Source organism: Apteryx rowi, unplaced genomic scaffold (genome assembly GCF_003343035.1).
Source record: "Apteryx rowi isolate R43461 unplaced genomic scaffold, aptRow1 scaffold_105, whole genome shotgun sequence".
Classification (NCBI taxonomy): domain Eukaryota; kingdom Metazoa; phylum Chordata; class Aves; order Apterygiformes; family Apterygidae; genus Apteryx; species Apteryx rowi.
The window spans coordinates 1,156,810-1,177,057 of NW_020447253.1; the positions used below are offsets into that span (position 1 = coordinate 1,156,810).

At 39.3% G+C, this 20,248-nt stretch overlaps 1 protein-coding gene across 2 annotated transcripts; it reads left to right on the forward strand.

Annotated features, from left to right (window-relative positions):
• The first annotated feature begins 116 nt into the window (after positions 1-116).
• TMEM114 (transmembrane protein 114) lies at positions 117-15,164 on the forward strand. Of its 2 annotated transcripts, XM_026068645.1 has the most exons (4): positions 117-300; positions 1,309-1,389; positions 11,444-11,581; positions 14,932-15,164. In XM_026068645.1, exons 1-4 carry the CDS (start codon positions 117-119, stop codon positions 15,162-15,164), a joined length of 636 nt encoding a protein of 211 aa, XP_025924430.1. The 2 variants fall into 2 exon arrangements, with proteins under 2 accessions (XP_025924430.1, XP_025924438.1); XM_026068653.1 differs by lacking the exon at positions 11,444-11,581.
• Positions 15,165-20,248: the final 5,084 nt, after the last annotated feature.

Below are 20,248 nucleotides of genomic sequence, written 5' to 3' on the forward strand. Positions count from 1 at the left end.
TCCCGGGCGGAGCGGAGCGGGGCGGAGCGGGGCTGGGCTGGGCTGGGCTGGGCTGGGCTGGGCTGCCGGGGCAGCGGCCCCGCGAGCGCGGGCGGCAGGTGGCCGCGGGCGGCAGTATGAAGGTTAACTTAAGCGTCCTCTCCCTGTTCGTTGCCCTGGTGGGAGTTTCAAGCTTCATCTTCCTCGTGGTGGCCATCGGGACGGACTTTTGGTACATCATCGATGCCTCGAGACTGGAGACGTCCCGCAACGGCACGGACGCGCTGAGCTCGCACTCGGGGCTCTGGCGGACCTGCCGGCGTGAGTTGCGCGGGGGCGGCGGGTCTCGCGCGGCCGCGGCAGCCGGGGTCAGCGCGCAGGGAGCCGCCCGCCCGCCCGGGCAGCGCTGCTGCTGCTGCTGCTGCTGCTGCTGCTGCTGCTGCTGCTGCTGCTGCTGCTGCTGCTGCTTGGGGGACGCTTTTTTTCCTTTGCTGAAAACTAACGGCGAGCTGAAAACGAACTTCTAGTCTGCCTGGCTGTAGGAGGGTTCAACATTTGGTATGCTTTGTAGTAAATACTGAACAAACTAACTGCAGCAGGCAGTTACAATAATATTTTTTAGCTTCAATTGTTCAAAAAAACAATCCAGCCTCCTTTCTGACTTCTTTATCCATCAGCATTTTTTCCCAGTGGATGTCAGATTTCTAAATCTTATTGCTTGTCAAAGGAGACATGTGTACAGCAAATTTTCTGCTACCGTAAACTCATTTTCCATTAACTTTTAATTCAAACTAATTTAATAAACGTTAAACATTTAGAAGGAAAGAGATGTCTTTTTGTTTGACTGAAGAGGGAATTAAGTTAAGGGGCAAAATTTTTGTGTTAAACCAGTTACAAGTATAAGTAATATTCTATGCTATATATTATATAGTATGTAATTTTATATCTACAAGTAATATAATAATATAAAAATATTAATATAATGATATAATATAATGTGCATCAGACAGAGGCAAGAAAGACTTGCTTTCAGTGGAGGACAGGTGAAGGAGTAGGTTAAAGGAATGCTCCTGTTCCCTGTAACTTGGGCCCCATCGAAATCAGATGTTTCCCTGTTGACTTCAGTGGTTAGGGCTTTGCCCAATGGGAGCAGAAGTTGGCCAGTGCTGAGTACTGAAAATCCCCTTCTTTCCTTCCCTGTCTGCGAAGGACTGTTATTAAAGGAGATAATATTAAAGTAATTATTATATGTACATGCAAAAAAAAGAGGATATATTGCAATAAGTTATTTTAGCATTTTTTAATTGTTTTTTTTTTCTCCTGTATCAGTTAGGAGCAAATGTTACCCTTTGATAAACCCCTTCTGGCATGAGAGTATAAACATCACTGCTTCACACAGACAGCTTTTATGTGAGTAACTTTTATATTTTTTCTATACTTCCATCCATCTCTCCCTCCCTCCTTGGCCACTTTCAAGGTTCCATTTCTGATTCAGAGGGGGAGACTGTCTGAGATAGATAGTGTTTTAACTCTCTTTCTGTACAGTATCTGTCACTGCATGTGGTCTTTGTGTGTGATTACAGTTGAGATAATTTGATATCAAGTTCAGGCAATTTCTTCCACAGCATCCAGATGTTTTTGCCCAGTATGGCTCAGGAAAGTACATGATTGTTAAAAATATGGGCAAGAATGTTCAGAATTCCCCCAGAGAGTTTAATCCCTTAAATGCTTAAGCATATGCTTAAACTCATCTGTAAGGTAGCTAGGCATGTATTTATCTACCCTTTCAGTGGGATTCCTTGCCCTGAAAAAGTCTTATGTATTCAGGAAATTAAGAAAATAAATAAATAATTAAAAAATAGCATTCAAAGTCTTTGAAGAACATCAAGTTCAAAAAGATTATTTAAAGTATTTAACTGCATAGATTAGTATTCATTTCTTTTTCTTTAGATTCACTTGTGGCTATGTCAGAATCTTTTCAGAAAGTCTAAACCAAACATTTTCAAATATTATTACACTTCTAATAAAAGATGATTTAGCTCCTTCATTTCATACTTTGCTCATACAATAGCTTGTATTTGGGCATCTTTTTTTATTTGCCTCTCCTCTCTGATTCTAGTTGTTTTCCCCTTGCAGACAGAATATATGCTTTTGTCGTGTGCCTTAAAATGGTATTCTTTCCCTCAAAAACAGCTGTTTCTCCAAGCAAGCCTTTAGCATTTCTTTAGGCCTTTGGAGCAACATCTCAAGATATATCTAAAAATGCAGCAAACATGACAAAATAAGCCTTGGGACACTGATGCTAATATAGTTTTGTTGCAGCAGGAACTGGAACATGTTAGTAGGAATAAGATCCTAACAAGCAACTGAAACAGGAGTACAAACATATTGACAGACTCAAGACTGCTGACACATTCTTTCTCTGTGCTTTCAAATTCAAAGGTGCAATTTCTTTAATCTTTCTTGCCTAAGACAGAGAGTTGTTGCTATTTGATGTTGCTGGAAATAGTGAGGATAAGTCAAAATGATTGTTTGCTGGATTGCTTAATCCTTTGAGGGTTCACAGTTAACATTTCATTGAACCTAACCAGCTATGAGTATCAACTATTATGTTAGGGATAGTCTAAATTTTGAGACAAAAGTATTAGCATTTGAAAAGCTGTGTTCATATCTGCAAAAGCTACATCTGTAATTTTTCTCAGGGAAGGAGATTTTAGATTACAACTCTTCAGCTAATGCTGAATTCTGCCAAAACATAATCAGAGACTACACAGAGCTCTTTTTGTTTCCAAGCCAGCACCATTGTAATAACAAAAGACAGCTCTTCAGTTGTCATGAAATGGTAAAGAAATAGTGACTGTGAATACAAACTCTATGAATACAAATCTCTTTCTTTCTCACATCAAATACTACTTCTAAGCTCCTGGGCAAAGACTTCAGGCCTGCAAAAACACTTGCATATTTTATTAGAAGCAGCGATAACCTGCCCCAAAATAACAAGATAAAAAGTCAGAGGTAGTTTCATTAAAAGAATCTATTAAATTTGGTTAAAATGCCCCACAGACTGAACTTTTGGGGCTTTTTTTAGATGTGCAGTTTCAGTTCAGTGAGGGTGCAGACCCACAGCAATAGCAGCTGAACATAGGAAATGTCTTGTTGGTACTTTTTACTTCTAGAAATTATAGATGATTTCTAAGTGTCATCTAGATTTGTCAAGTACAGAGATATTAACATCTGCTTCAGCCTTATACTTCTTTCTTAAGTAGTTTCTGACTATAATCACTGAATCATATTTGCACAGATCAGGGCAAACTTAGACCTTCATCTACCACACATTTTAACTAGAATTTTAGAGGACAATTCTGGGATCCTGAATTCCAGTGTAATTACAATCATTTCTTCATGTGTAGCCATCTGGGGCAAGCAAACCAATCGCACAGCTTTAATCAAAGTTGCTTCAAAGAAGTATATTTCATGTGTGTGTGTGTGTACATGTGCGTGTGTGTATACATGTGCATGTGTGTGTGAGACACATTCACATGGAATTAATCTCATTCTGTCTCCTTGTATGTCCGTATTTCTCACTGTTTCATTGGCAGACTGAATTTTGGGAGTTCTGGCAACACCAAGTGTGTTTCTTGCCCGTTATTCCTAATATGAAGGTTTAGAAGGGCTGTCTCCTAATGCAGGCACTTAAGTCACACATCAGGAATCCCATCACTCATTTTTCAGTGTTCCAATACTCTTCTTGGCATGTCTTAGCTAGACAAAAGTGCCAAAAAGACAGGAGAAAATCTATACCTGAGTGCAAAGAGCTGGGTCTAAGTGGAAACAGAAGTGCTGGTCACTGCCAGAAGACAAACCCTTTATTAGAGAATGAAAAGCCTTCACGTTCCGTCCTTCCACATTTCCAATCTCTCTCCTGTTCATCCCCAGCAGTTTCCTTTTGGGCTTATTGTGTACTTCAAATAGAGCTCCTGACAAATTGGAAAAGTCAGGTGTACAAGTTAAAGTTCTGGGCCAGCAGCAGCATTACTCAGGCAATCGAGCTAAGTCTTGTTAACCTTGATAGTATGATGTATTTTCACATCACTAGAATACTCTTGAGCAATTTCTCAAATGGATTAGACACAAGCATGCCTTCTCCTGTACATTAGGCTTCCATTTCTTTTCCCTCCACTCTCTTCAGCTGAACACAGGATGTTCACACTACATGATGTATCACACTATAGAATACATTATGGGAGGATTATATGCAGTATTCTTTTAAAATATCAGCCGCTGTCTGAAGAAAGATGCCAGTAGACTACTACCACTAGCTTTTCTTCATTTAAAAAAATACTGTTTACTGGAGATGGAAATGGGGCAGAGAAAAATGTATAAGATTTTATGAACTACCATGAAAAGATGCGTTTCTCAATGGAAATCCCTCTAAGGACATAAAATGACCATTATTTCCTTTTTGTGCATCTGTTCTGTTAATTTAACATAATGGCAGCCTGTCAGTTTCATGCAGAAACTAAAAAGCCAGTTGCATTTCTGGGCACTTCTTTACAAATGTGCTTTACCAACAGTAGCACGTTTTGCTTTGCTTTTCAGATCTGAAAGATCTGAAATATTCTTGTGTTTAGCAAAACAGCTTGAATCTATCTAATACTTTCCTTCTCCAAATGATGTTTTAACCCAGATAACTGATTTACCTAGCCACAGATGTTAGAGGGAAACCATTCAACCAAACCTGAAAAAAGTCAAACCTACTTCTGTTATCTTCTGGAGCAGCAGGGACAGTTCAGATACATAATAGAAGACAGTGGCATAAGTGTAAGCAGGTGAGATGTTCCCATTTTCTTTTGTACATCTGCTGTAGACTTTTTCCTCCAAGGAGCCTTAATTTCTCCACAGGCAGTGCAACATCTTCTACCATGCTAGTCAAAACAGATTCAGCAGAGTCATCTGATCAAACACTCAACACACAGTTTCTGGATGTTGCTTCTACTTACGCTACTGCAAAAGGGACAGGATTAAAATGAAAGTGCCAATTTTCACAATTCAGACAGTGATTAGGGTATTTTGGTGACCATTAGGGTTAAAGATAATCCATTAAAAGTCACCTTTAAAACTGAAATCTGTCAGCAAAGGCACAGAATAGATCTTGTCCTACCATGTGTTCACCTGTGCCAGCTGAGGGAGGCAAGAGAAAATGTTTTCATGATGAGCCTATTCCAGCTCTTGCTAAATGGAAATAGAAAGATGTCATGATGACTTCAAAGGAAATGGCATCAGGAGTTCTAAGCAGCTTTGCCATTTTCCAGGACAAGAAAAAAAAACATTAAAAATCAGATCTAAAATGCAAAGGATCAGATACAGAGAGAAGTCCGTCCATGCATGGAAGGAATACTAGTATGGATTTAGTTAAAGACCACCAGTGTAATATGCCACAAAATGGACAATTTTGTAAATGTTTCTAATCTGAATCAGTTTGTACTCTGGACTTGGTTCAAGCACTTGCTTCTTGCAGGACCGACTAGTTGTTAGAAGAAAAAAAAGTAATGCCTCAGCTGGTTACTAATGTTCCCTTTCACAAAGGCTTCTATGAACTTGACTTTGGGAACTCAAGAGACCTGTTCCTATGTGTCTCAGTTATGGCTGGAGCGTGACCCCTGCCTGATAACATAAAAATCACTTCCATCTATGTTATTCTGTCTCCATTCTTAGCTGTGTTTAAGGTTATTTTTTGCAAAGCATCCTGGAATTTGTTAAGCTGCAGAGACTTTTTTTTGTAGCTTCCCCTCTTCCCTCCACACTTTTTGCCTAAAACCGAATGGCCACAAAGCTTTTTTCTTTTCTTTTGTCACATCAAAGGAACATTTGTAATCTGTTATTTGACCAATATGCAAGAGGCCTTTTTGATCCAAAGATGCAAAAACAGATGCAAAATTACAAAACAGATCGTTTCGTTTGGCTCTTATCTTTGTACCCCAAACTAGTCTGGGAGTCCATCTACACTGCCGAACTGGGGCCAGTGCTAAAAACAGTTACATGAAAGAAAATACTGTTATTTCTTAATGACTGCCTTAATCAGCTTGCTCCAAATACACAAAACAAGCTACATTAGGTACCTACAAGGCATGATTAAATCCCTGAAAATCCTGATTTTTTTTATTATTGACATGAACATCATGGCCAGTGGTTGATTTCCTGATACACATCACTTCTTAGCACCCTCATTTATTCCTGAGCCATCCAGTGATGATCAGTTAATGGCTGTGGTTTCCACTTACAAAGGACTGGAAGAAAATGTTTTTTCTTTTATGAAACCAAGACTGTGTGCTGCTGACCATGCATGACTGCTTAAATTATTCTCCTCACACTATTCTCTTTTCAACATCAATATACTTGGAACTGTAATGCTGCAGGGAGGTTAGTGCTTTCTGCAGGGAAACAGTCTTTGCAGTAGCAACAATTACCAACACCTCAGGTATTATAATGCAACAGCTGCTTCAGTTTCCTCCTCAACAAAATTAGTTTAACGCCACTGGTTTTTCTCACAGGATGCGGACCCTGTAACAATCACGAGCCAACTGTTTTAACTCCTCTCCTCGCTTTGTACAGGCCTGCTTCATTTTTAATGAGTGATATGTTTATACTCCTGCCCCTGTCCCAGAATGCCTTGTTCTCAGACTGCTGTTACTTTTGACCTGAGGAATTTACAGTTCCTCACAATTTCTCCTTTTGGTTTGAAGTTATCAGAAGTGAACAGCTAGAGCTGGAAGACCTGGCAAAAGCCAGTTCAGAGGCCAAGTGAAATGTACCCCAGATGATGTACATAGAAATTCTAGCTTAATTCATATGGTAAGTATATAAACAAACAGATTCGCTTTCTGAGCAACAGTGGAGTGATGCTCCAAAGAGGTTGCAGTGAGCATCTACCTCAGTGTTTATAGGAGATACTGTAGTACATACATACAGAAATCTGAGATAATTGTAGCATCACTGCAACTGAGCCCTAATGACTGACAACTTTTGGTGAATGTTCTCATTTGAAAATAGCATAATAGCAATAGAACAGGATCCATACTGCATTGCTGACGTGGATCATTCCACCTAGTATCAGAGGTTTCTATCAGTGCCCGCCTTTTCTGAGTCTAGCATCATTATATTTTTACTTTCTGCAATTTGACTTTCAGTTTAGCTCAGAGACTTGTGACTGGAGAAGAGTAGAAAACTGAAACATGTAACCCGAAGTCCAGAACTCAGCTAAGTATCTGGGGGCACCCCGATCCTGTGAGCTCTCCTTGGCTATCATCATTTCTCTACTGAGTGGGAGGCAATCCAGGCCTTTGCATCCCTGCGATTCTAGCTCAGAAGCCTTGCATTTAGCCACAGACAGCTGTTGCTCACGGTTTCTCTGGGTTGTTTCCTTCCTTCCCAGCAGGTCAGGCTTTCTGAGTGCACTGTTTCTTCCTAGCCCTGCCAAGTCTTTCCAGAGCAGCCCCACTAGCTTTCACCTACTGCCTGCATTCTGTTTGAGCTACAGGCTTTTGTGCAGCTCTTTGTGCAGCTCTTTGGCTGTTTAGTTACAGCTGGGAAAGATACACAGGTCCTTAATTAAGCTCTTCTGAGCTGCTTCCATTTGGAGTACTTCTGATGAGGTGACTATTACAGATTTCTAGAGACTATTTCCTATAATAAGGTGTGCAAACAAATCTGAAGTTAGTTTAAAACAATGAAGCTACAGCATGTTCTTAACAGGAGATTAACAAGACTGCTAGATCTGCAGTTGATTAGTTTTGATAGCATCCAGTTTTCTAGTTCATTCCACAATTTTCTGTTACAAGCTACTTCTCATCAAGCAAGTACTATCTTGGATGGTGATTTAGAAATACCTACTAGATTCACAAAAGATCTAAATGCACACTACAGATGTCGTTCCTATAGACAGTTGGTCAGAGCTCTAGTAAAACAGCCTTAGCTAGCTGATGTAAAACTTCATGAACTCAAATCAAGCAAAGTATTCTTTGCTACAAAAAAATGGAGCGTTTTTTAAATGTTTGTCAGCTTGTTTCAGTATTTTCAAAGATAAGCTATATTAGCTCTTTTGGACTAGACTGACAGCAAAGTCAGGTATTATTCAGAAATAGATGTGGGAAACTGGAATTCTGTTTTATGAGAAAGTGCATATACCTTTCCTTGTGCAAAATGCTTGGTGTTTTTCAATACTAGATTTGTCATCAGAATGAAGACAGTTGTATGATATACATAAATACATACTTCAACCCAGCCTTAAAAAAAAAACAAAAATGTTTGACAGCAAAATTTATGTTTGGATTTCTCTCACAGTTGATTATTGAAGACAGAAGTACAGCAATGATATTTTAAGTCATGTCCTTCCATAAACTAATTCTGGCCTTCTAATCAAGGAGTGTAATGGCATAATATCATATGCCAGATGGCATGAATTCAGATTCCTGAGTGGTTTCCATGGCAGCGTTTTAGAATAAGTTTCCCAGGCAGTTGCAGATTGCACAGAAGAGGCACAAATAGGTATTAAGTATTGAACTAGAACAGTGAAAGTGATAAAAGTGCTTTTTAACCAAATACAATATAATTAAATATTTCATGTCAAAAGACCTGTGGGGGACTCATGAGAAATATGATTTCAGCTGTATGTAGGAAAATCTGTCACAATGGCATTTGTGGGTTTTACCTGAGATATCCCTGAAATTTATTTTCAGTGGAGAGGGAACAAAAATCAGAGTCATTCTGACGTTGCATGCAACTGTCACAGATGTGACATAGATTGATGTAATCTGTGACACCGTCCACTGGAAATGCGAAGGCCTCTGTCACTCTGCTAACCCACCTGGAAACAGAAGAATAATCTGGTAGGGATTTGTGTTCCCCTTGGTACGAAGGAAAAGGTTACACTCAGAGCCTCATCTTCTTTACCTGCACTTGTCCTAGCTAAGGTGACAGTCCTAGGAGCATTAGCTGAAGTCAAGCCACAAAAAGGAAAGTCAAAGAAACAGCAACTGTTAGCGCTACTCTCCTGAGGTATAGTTTGTTAGCAGCAACTTTGCCTGACTAGTGAGGGACATCTAGGAAATCACAAAGCACAGGCCCAGCCGTGAGCTCGTTTATATGGTTGCCTCCCAGAAAAATCAGGTCTGAGGACAGAGGTGCACCATTCTTGCATTCTTACTCTTTTAATGTCAATTGTATTGGACTTTATCCCCAAAAGGTCTGTTCACTTCCTACATGTAAGACCAAATCTAAGAGGATATCAAAATGGTTAGGGTTCAAAATCAGGCCTAATACTATTAGGAAGCACAAATGGGGCTGAAGAGCAGCTTGTTCTTGCCACCTCTGAAGAAAATGGGTACTAAATTGTGTGCCAAATCTCTGTTCTGTCACATCATGCCACATCATATCCCTGACAACCCCTTCTAACTATATAAAACTCCAGAACTAAGTTCCATGACTATTTCTCCTTTTGGTATTCAACTAAGATTTGCAAACAGTTGTGACATATTGGTTTATGCATAGTAAGCTGAAGATTGATTTGACTGTTAGTGTCTGAGAACTCCTAGCAGGCTGAATTTCTTAGCCAACAACAGGAGCCATGGCTAATTATGTTGAAGGAAAACTCAGAGAGTATCCTCAGACTTAGAAGCAAGGAGAGAAAGTGCTCCCTCTACTGCAGAATGCTGCATTCCTGCTTTCTGTGCATCTGCTGTCACTGATGGTGAAGTATGTGGGACTCATTTACTGTGAGAATATAGTCTTTTATAGGTTTTGTTAGCTCACTGGGAATATTTGAAAGGATTCCTCCACCATTAAGAAATACATATGTAAGCCCTTGACACACTACAGGGCCCTGCAAGACCACAAAGATGACTCTAATTGCAAAATTGTTTTAGAACTGAACCAAGATAAGTTGCATTTTTTTTATTAGCCTTAGAGCAGATTCCCTTTTAATTTACACCAGCCTTCTTCAACTCACTTCAGTGGATTTACAGTAGTACTGTACCAGTGAGGAATATGAGGAAGAAGTAAGTTACTTTCATGCATTAATTGCTTTCTCCAAGAAAGAGGAAAACTGAAGATCAATTTGCAGATTCTTCTTCTTTGTATAGAAAGTAACAGGGGAATAATCCTTACCTTTTTTAACAAGGTAATAATCAATCCTTACCTAATTAACAAAGTCAAGCTGGTGTTGCAGAGCAGTACTTAACAAATCACAGCTCCAAAGAAAGAGAGTAAATTAAACTAATTGATCCAAAAGAGCAAAGCACAGAGGCAGCAAAGTTGATCTACAGTTCTGTTACATCTTTATCGTGATATTGAAGAGGATAAGCTAGATCCTTAGCTAGTGGAAGGTGGTGTACCTTCACTTCTCTGAGGAGTTATAGTAATTTAAAAAAATTGATCATCTGATCACACACAAACTCTGATCTCATAAATTACTCCTTTTTCTTGGGGACTAGCTAATGTTGTGTTGTTGTTCCTCTGTGAGATTAAATGAGAGGTTGGAGCCCAAAACTCCTCAGAAAATGGAATTTAAATTTTCCTTTCTCAGTAACTCTGCTCTTGATTCTGGTATGAAATAAATGGAAGCTGGAATTACTATATATTTTTTTCTTATTATTCTATGAAAGCATTGTGAATAGATGACTTTTGATTGCATGAGAGAGAACAGTGAGACAAAGACAGTTTATGATGGAAATAACAGCATGACAGAAAAAAATACATAGCAACCTACTGTTTGCACAGCTATTAAAATGTTACAGAGATCAATAAAGACGAATGTAAAACATTCAGCATGGGAGGAAGCAACCAGGATAAGTTAATGTACTTAGTGAAACTGCTATATAGAACAATAACAGACACAGATAGTCAGAGCTGGATGGGAAAATTTTCTTCTAATGTTAACCTGTTGTTCAGCTACAACAAAGGAAGAGGTCAGCAATTTGTTAACTCAATTCAGCAGAGAACACATGAGAGAAAAGAAATGGTTTAACCAAAGCATCTGCTGGATATCACCACCCAAACAGGACAGTGCCACTCACTGTGATACGTATTGTTCAGATAACCAGGGTTACATTACTTTTGATTAAGGTTGCCAATGGCTACCTGATACGCAATGCACCACCTGTTATCTAGTTAGGCTTAATATTTGAGAGCAATTTAATTGCTTAAATATGTCCATGTAGACATATCCTTTATCTTTCTGGTCTCTATTTGAAACGCTGTGATCCTGTGAGAGGCTCACTCTGTATGATACCTTTTTCTCCATATATTATTTGTTCTGCCTATTTAAACTGAAAACCCCAGAGATTGTCCACTCCTTATTTTGTGCAGCACCTGGCAGAATAAGACTGATCCTGATTAGGGGCTATGCATTCAATAGCGATACATCCAATGACACCATAATAAGATATTAACATTCTTCATTTTTCTTCAGACATGCACGGGACATTTGTCATCCTGATGCCCCTCAGCCTGATATTGATGATTCTTGGAGGAATGACTGGATTCATCAGTATTCTTGCCAGGGCCTACCTACTGCTTCTAATGACGGGGCTGCTTTTTCTTTTTGGAGGTACTATATCAAACTCCTGGCTTAATCATTTTAGATATTAAGAGATTACATCTGGGAAACATTACTTTGCCTTCTAGGGAAAAGAGCTAAGCAAGAGTCTGCTTTCAGAATAATGCCAGTGTTCATTCACTTGGTGCCTAACTCAGCTCCTAATGGGTTTCTGGAACAGAAAGCTGCCACTTACAGCCAAGAAAGGCGAATGATCAGACACAGCCATATGCCTTTGTGGAGTTAGGCACACTTTGAACACAATGTGTTTGTTGTATCCATTAACACAAAAGCTTAAAAACCTTCTTAGTGCAATGCCCAACTCTTCACAGGCAGGGTTTTAAATCTGAAGTAATGGAGAAGTACCTTTGGAAGTAGTAAAACCTAGGGTTCAATAGCCTTGCACTGATCTTACAATTACTAAAATACATGAAATTTTTTCAAAGGCATTTGCATTGAGTTCCTGAAAAGGGTCTTGTTAGGGATTCTTGGGTTAGCTTTATTGTTAGGTTTGAACTAGAGTATTGTCCCCAAACTCTGTGGGGTCACAAAGGCCTTCAGCTCATTGCACCACCCCAGCACAGCCTACCACAGACAGCTTCAGGTCACAGCAGCAGGTTCTAGGACTTCAGTGATTTGTAAGAAGGCCAAACACTGTACAGGGAAGAAGTTGAAGATTACTTGACCACTGTGTTCAAGTGTAACACTGATTAAAGAGGTTTGTACTCTAATAAGAAGGTTGATTTTGGGAGTAAGTCATAGGAAGTTTTCTGATTTTTCACAAATGCCAGTTGCACAGGATGTTCTTTGACAAATATGATGAACTTTTATACATTTAATATAGGTTATGGGCCTCAGCCCATAATAGTCTGACAAGAATCCTGAACTCACTGCTCTGTAAAGTCACCCTAGGCATAAAACCCTTCCTCTTTTTCTGTCATTAGCTGGACTAAGGATAGCAGCACTGTTCACATGGAAGATGAGTGCAGTTACTGCACTCCACCCAAAATCCACTAAAATCCACCCACATGTTGCTATCTCAGCTACCTGTTACCTGCCAATTCCTGACCCTTCTGTCTTCATTTGATAGTGACACTGTTACCAGCCTTTTCATAACCAACCTTTTGCTGGGGATGGAAATTCCGTTTTGCTCTTATTTTTATTGTTTCTATTCAGATTAGTAAAATTAAATTTAATGTTTTGAAATTCTCACAAAAGAAAACCCCAAAGAGTTATTTTAGTTGAAGTGTAACATTTCATTTTGAAACAAGTGAAACACTTAAATTTGGGGGGGTTGTTATCATTTTTGCTGTAACTAAGAACTCTGTGTTTTAGAAAGCCATTTATGAATTAAAAATAAAAACGTTCCATCAAGATAGGATAACTGGACTTAAATCTGTCTCCATTTTTCCCCCCAAATAGAGTTTCAGTACTGTTTCACAATGCAGCTTGAAATAGAAATTTTCTCCAACAGAAAATGGAGCCCTCAGTATTGGTCCTTATCACCTGATCATACAGTCCTGTTTCTAAGAAGAGAATGACAAGAGATTGCAGGAAGCTAATGTGCAGCTGTCTCAAAGTCTTGACTGACCTTTGCAGTCTGAAATGCTTTTACAAAGACCAACCATCCCCCATTATGCTTTTCCTTTGTGAGAAATATAAGTTCTGTTTCCTTAGTACATCAAAAAGCTATATTCACTAAAAAGGTGTATTTAGGCCATTTGGAAACTGATGTAAATAGGAAGTGAAAGATGAAAAGCTGTGAAGTATAGAGCATGATTATCCCGCCGAAGCGTGGAGTACCATGCCTTTCTAAGACCCTTGGGTTTGCAAAGAGGGAAGAGAAACACAGAGACAGGATTAGGAGTGGTGTTAGAATTTGTTCTGAAGATGCAACTAGTGCTGTTTCCCAGGACAGCATGGACAGACTGGAGGGTGGCCTTTGATGTGAGACCAGATCGTCCTCCTGCTTAAGCAGTATGGTCTGGCTGTTTCAGCTGCACTGAGGCTTGATACATGTAACAGATAAGCACAGTTCTATAGGATTTTCCAGTTCACGAAGTTTGGTATTGATTGGATAATGCTGTCCCAGCAGAAAAATATCTTATGGTGCAATTCCAGAAACTGAGTTTTGGGGTTTTTTTGGAAAATACCAGAATGGATATGTTTCACATTCCGGGACATTCTACTTCCCCATTTCCTAAATGTAGCCATATTTGAGAAGGATCACAGAACCCAACAAACCTTGCTGAAAACTTCAACAAAACAGTCACTTCCATTTCTGCTGGCAAAAAGTATAGAGAAGTGATGTTGGCCCCTTGCAGAGGTCTAGAATAAGACACAGGCATAATAGCATGGTTAAAATAGGGAATGTGAATATGGATTTTGACTCTTGGATGATCCAATACTTTTCTCTTCCCTCTACTTAAATTTGTCTTCCTGCCAAAAACACATATGCACCTTGACTTACACTTTGATTTAACATAAAGCCAGATCAGAGTCTTATCAGATAAAGCACTATCTTATCCTAAAAGTGTTCCAGTATCTCCTACTTTCCCTGGGCCATAGTCCTCTAACTCAGTGTTTTCCTATCTCCTCTTTCCTGCCCATGATCCAGTAGAGGTGTGGGTTAGTCCATATTCTTTGACTGCCGTAGATGCCAGGCCCAAGATCTAGCACCTACCTTTCTTAAATGTGCCATTCCCTGCGTTTGCCAGTTTCTGCTCAGTCCTTTCATTCTGAAAACAACTGGCTTTTTGTTTGAGTGCCTTCAATAATTTATTTCTAATCTCCAGCTATGTCTTTGGATCAATTATTCACAAGTGCTGAACAGCCAGGACCTCACAACACTGGGTGGCACCTGACAGTAAGGACCAACGTGTTTACACTGAACACTCAAAACTTAGGATGCCCTAAATTAGAAACCAGCCTAAATTCAAGTCACTAGAACGTTTTTCTCCATGGGATTTCTCACATAAAAGTAGACAACTGTACATGGTGCACAGCAGTGAGAAATTAGGATGCATTATAATACAGTATTGAAAACAGATATGTACATGCATTAGATATCTGTGAAAGACATGACTAGATTTATAGGCTTACTGTTATACATTTTGAGTTAGTATTTAACAATTAGAACACATTAAATCAAATGAACAGAACTAACCCTCCGTTTACTTCCTTTCCTCTTACTTTCCCAGAAAAAAAGCCTCAACTAGATTTGAAAGGTAAACAGAGGCTAATCAGGAATCCTGCCTGGGTAGATACAAAGGAATAGCAAAGGAATGCTAAGAGGTGTCAGACTAAGTAGTTTTAATTTCTGCGGGGGATCCTAACTAGCTGAATGTGTTTTTCTTTCCCAGCTCTTGTTACACTTACTGGGATCAGCGTCTATATTGCATATTCAGCTGCTGCCTTCAAAGAAGCGGTTTGCCTCCTGAGGAGTAAGGATCTCTTGGTAGAAATCGACATCAGGTTTGGCTGGTCTTTGGCATTAGTGTGGATCTCCTTTGTTGCAGAAGTGCTCACTGGGGCTGTATTTCTTCTGGCAGCAAGAGTTGTGGGCCTGAAACGGCGACGTGAACAGGCATTGTGAACAACAGGTATCAGTGCAACAACAGAATTCTACAGAGCCTAAAAATGTGGATTACTTGGTCTGTCTGGTCCATAGGGATAATAAAGTGGTTAGGTTGTGACTGAGAGAGTCTTGCCAGCTGCCATAAACTCTTCTCCTCACATGTAGCTACAGAACACAAAGATTCTGATAAAGCTGTAAAACATTTCAAATATTCTTTCCCTTTGTGACTGTACAAGAAAGTACATTGCACTGTTAGTGTTTCCAAAATAATTTCAGCTGACAACTCGAGACATCTCCATTCATTGCTTAGAACAAGACAGATCTCTCGCTCTCTTCTCCTTTCTACTGTCCCAGCAAAGTGCCTCGGAGTACCTTGCAGGCCAGTCTGCACAGTCCAGTTAGCCTTTGGTTTCTTTTCTGAGTCTCCTAGTAAGTATCACAGTCATGTTGACAGCCTCTGTCCATCAGAGATACTCTGAAATTGTTAACTTTGTGGTAGACCGTGTGTCCTTCCTGCTGCCTTTGGAGGCCCATAGAGGTATATAATATATATACACTGGAACCCAAGGAGAGAGTGTTGCAGTAAATATCCTCAATTAATAATTCACACCTTAATGCAGTTTTGTTATACCAAATAAGATTGGAGGTAAAGATACAGAATAGGAAATACTTCAGAATATTTGAATCACACAGAATCACAGAATCACAGAATCGCTGAGGTTGGAAGGGACCTCTGGAGATCATCTAGTCCAACCCCCCTGCTCAAGTTTAGGTTAAAGATATCATTTTATAAGTATAATTCTAAATGTCACCCCTAAATTCTACCTGGACTATGCTGAGGATTTCATCCTCTAATACTATATTGTTGAATAGCAAAGAAGTTTTTTAGTAAATGAGCAATATCATCAAATCAAACGCAACTTCTGTCAATATTTTCTCATAATATCCCTTCATTGCTTCTTAACTGGAATTACCATAATACACATGAATAATATCTTAATCAGAATATAATAATACAGCAGGAGCCTTGGATTCTTACATTCAAAAGGACTTGTTTTTTAAGTGCCATGGATTTCTGCATTGGAACAGCATACATTTTTGACAGACTCCTAATTAAAAAAGCCTGCATGGCTCCACCATTTCACAAGCTGGAGAGCAATTTTCGTAATTATAATTGAACAGAAGCATGCACATAAACTTGGCAATCTCCATCTAAGCAAGTAGTTCAGACTGAACTTAAATTGTTAGTGCTCCTTTGCATTGAACCAAGCCAAAGGGAGCTGGGAGAACTGATTTTGCTACCACAGAAGGAGAACTCTAGCCAGAATCCCCAGCACTAGGGCATGGCTAGGAAATCTAGTGAGGTGAGTATTAATTTTTACTCTGGTGTTACTCATTTTCCTTAATTGCAGGATCTTTCTTTTTGCTCATGTGTCTCCAGAGAGGTCCTCTCTTCTCCACCACAGTCACACTCTTTTTTGTGACAAGAAATGAGTCAGTTTCTAAAATGAGCTTTGGTGCTATGATAAAACGAAGGGGTATGAAGTCTAGATGCTGTGAATGTCTTGATATTAGTTATTCTGCAGACAGTAGTGACTATGGTCACTAGTGACTATGGTGAAGTTCTTCTGAAGTGCAGTGTAATGGTGAGTCTACTTCAAGAGAAAGCTACAGCTGCTTTTCAGATGTTTTAACTAACTACTGCAGCCAGTCCCAACCTATCAGATGTTCGGGTACAGGAAGCCCATACTTACCTCTTTCAACTTATTACTAGCTCCTTTTTCCATTATGTCATGCAGTAAACCTATGTGATAGATTTTCCATTTTTTACTTAGCAATTTTGCTGATGCTTCCTTATCATGAAATCAATAACATGCTTTATGCTAGAATATGTTTAACTTGTGCTAAAAACAGCTGAGTGAAACTGGACATACAGGACACCTGAATTTCATCTTAAATGCGAAGAAATCTAGTTTTTTTTTTATTAATTTTTTCTCTGGCTAATAGTGTTTAAGATAGTTTATTTCAGGTCCCACTGATGTTAATGAAGAATTTTTCTCCCAGCTGCTGTGGCCTGGGATGACCTGAAGGAATTAATAGCTCCACTACGTTTCTACTAGATCATGTATTTCTGGAGGGCTTCTGCATATTCCAGTTCAAGACTGTGTTTCAGGAGCCCAAATTCTGTTCTGAACTGTGTCAGCAAGGCACACTGCGCCACTGGGCCAGTCCCTCACTATTTCTACTGTAGTAGAAATGTTTTTCCTCCAGTAGTGCAAAAGGCATAATTTACCTAACTCTGTTAAATAGCAAAACAATTTTATCATTGTTTCTCGTGCTAAAAATTGCATGTTTACTCATAAGGAAGTATCTACTGAGCTCAGCTCTGATCTTAGTCCCAACGTACCAAGTGTTTTAGAAAAAATGGTGAGAGAGAGCTTCCGAGAGCTTCCAAGAGCTTGCAGTCTTTGCTGATATAAGGAAATACTATTACTACTGTGCTGTGAATGGAGACCTGAGGCAGAAAAGGATTGAACTGCCCAAGGTCATATAGAACCAGAGTTTCTGAATCCCAGTCTAAGGCTTTAGCTGGGGGACCTTTCTTGTCATGAGGATGAAGTTAGAAATTCTGAGGTTAGGTGACTGAGCGGTATAAGTTCTGTGAACAGCCAGCACAATTTGTACTTTTCAGTAGCTCTCACATTAATTTTCACATATTTTCCATGTTGCCTTACATTGGGACTGTACAGCTGAGTTGTTTTACAAGTTAAAGCATACCAAATCAGCTCTATCAGGAAAGCAGGAAAAAATCCTTTGTAGCCAAAATTCCATGTGCTTAAGTCAGTTATTTTACATGTCTTATGTAAAATGTAAATTCTGTGTTTTAGTTGCTGGTGAAGCTATTTAACATTATCAAACCATTTGTATGATATTACTCAGACATTACTGTAAGCTGTTATAGTAAGGTACCATTCGAGTTATTTTTTAATGTTTACTATAGATATTCTTTTACAGTGGTTTTGAATGGTGAAAAATTAAATAAAATGATACCTCAGAGCTGGAAATTATTTACAAAAGTATGGAAGATCTAAAATACCTATTTTTCTTTAACTTTTTTTCTGCAGATCTATTCTACAGTTAATGTGATGCTTTTGAAGTGCCTGTGTCACATGTGGTAGGTATTTATCAGATATGTATGCAACTGCAATAAAAAATACTCAGATGATCAGAAAGATTGCAAAGAACCAATGAATTTGTCATTGAATTAGAGTAATTCTCATTTCTATGGCTTTCCTAAATTTCTCATTCTGGCTTTCTGCAATATGTGGCACAATAGTAATAAAGAGTATTTCCTGCCCCTGTAGATTTGTATAACCCCTGAATTTCTCTTAAATTCCTTCAGAATACCAAAAAAAAAAAAAAAAAGATTGCTTGGAATAGTCAACTAAGTTTTAAACATTTTGAAGAGTTATGCTAGAAAGGGAAAACATTATGGAAAGGACTTCATCTGATTTGATATAAGTGACCTTATCAATTTCTTAATCATACTGAAACTGATGGTTATTGAATACCCAGTTCTTTGCTGTATTTTCCCAAAAATGCATTAATGAGATGAGGAGACTGACTGCTCCCCTTACCTTCTGGTGTATTATAAACTTACAGGTAACTGGCCACATTTAAAGTGAAGAAAAATAGACATTATTATATTGAGTAGAGCAGAGCAAAGTTGTTTGAACTGGTAGAGTGCGCAGAGATATTGGCCAATACTACTCACTAATTGAGAGGCTACTTACTTCAAGGGATGGCAGAGGAGGATAGGAGAGGTCAAAGGAATCCTTGGGGGCTAGAAAACTTCAGATGTACAAGACATCCAGAAGAGATACTGATGAATATAACACAGAGATAGGCAACCACAAGAAGTCAGTATGAGTCTGTGTTGCACCTGTGCTGACTCCTGTAGTGCAGCTTGGATGTCTCTGCACTCCATTCCCTGATGACCAAGGGAAGATTATTGGTTATAGCTCTATGCATTTGTTGATCACTGGTCCAAAGCCAATAGACCTGACTGATTGAAGCTGACTCTATGCAGACACATTTGATTCACAATTTCCTCCTTCCAAATAGCAAAGAATGGCAGGTTGGAGACAAATGGGACATGTTCTGTCCATGCCTTGCTGGTCAGCAGCCAGAATCTGCCTAGAACTGCTCCACTGAGATGATCGTAGCACAGGCATGCAGTGCCTGCCCACTTCCTCAGGCATGGGCTCACGTAGCCTTCCTACAGCTATGAAGAGAGCTTATTACTTTCTGTCAAAGTCGACTGAAGCTGTTAAGGAAAACTGGAATTTACCCATCAGATCCCAAAGACTTAGATTTTCCAAAGCTTTATTTGCACCTTGGGGATCTCTAGTAATCTTGGCCTCCAAATAACCTTGTTTTGCTTAGTTCTGCAAATGAAATCTGCTGGTCTTAACTGATTAAAACAGTGCAAATCTGAATCTGAAGAAATCTGAGCCTACTTCATAAATACAGATTTCCTTTCCTCTGGTTCAGTTTAAAAATTCCTTAGAGCAAACCAATTCATATTTAGCCAAGATATCTCAGTAAAAACACATCCCTTGGCCTCCTGACTATCATTTTCATCTTAACAGACTAAATTGTCCCAGCTCAGGACCAAAAAGATTAGACAGAATGCTCTGACTTTGTGCTACAGAATTGAACTGTCCCTAGAATCAGCATAACCATACTCAAGAGGGTCTTCTCTGTGCCTCAGTACTCCCAATTTGACTCAATGGACATGGTTGTCAGCCCAGCAACTGAAAGCACGCAGTGGTTCGGCCAAACATTTTTGGAGGCCAGAAAATGCTGCCTTGAAGGCCAGGTGCAACCTACAGGTTTCTACCCTAAGTAGGCCCTCAAACTTCTCTTTCCCTCTTTCTGCCAGTACTTTTAGCAGTCATGTTACTGTCACCTGCCACTGTTGGAAAGTATAGTGGTGGCAGATGCTACTATTAGCAGTGGCAGTCTCCACTGCTGGACTATATCCCACTTCGGTGAAGCATATGTATTGCTAGTAATCATAGTTTGAATGCCCTGACTAT

Coding starts and splice junctions, on each gene's coding strand:
- TMEM114 (XM_026068645.1), top strand. CDS start 117: ATGAAGGTTAACTTAAGCGTCCTCTCCCTGTTCGTTGCCCTGGTGGGA. Junction 301..1,308: donor GCTCTGGCGGACCTGCCGGC/GTGAGTTGCGCG, acceptor CTCCTGTATCAG/TTAGGAGCAAATGTTACCCT. Junction 11,582..14,931: donor GCTGCTTTTTCTTTTTGGAG/GTACTATATCAA, acceptor TTTCTTTCCCAG/CTCTTGTTACACTTACTGGG.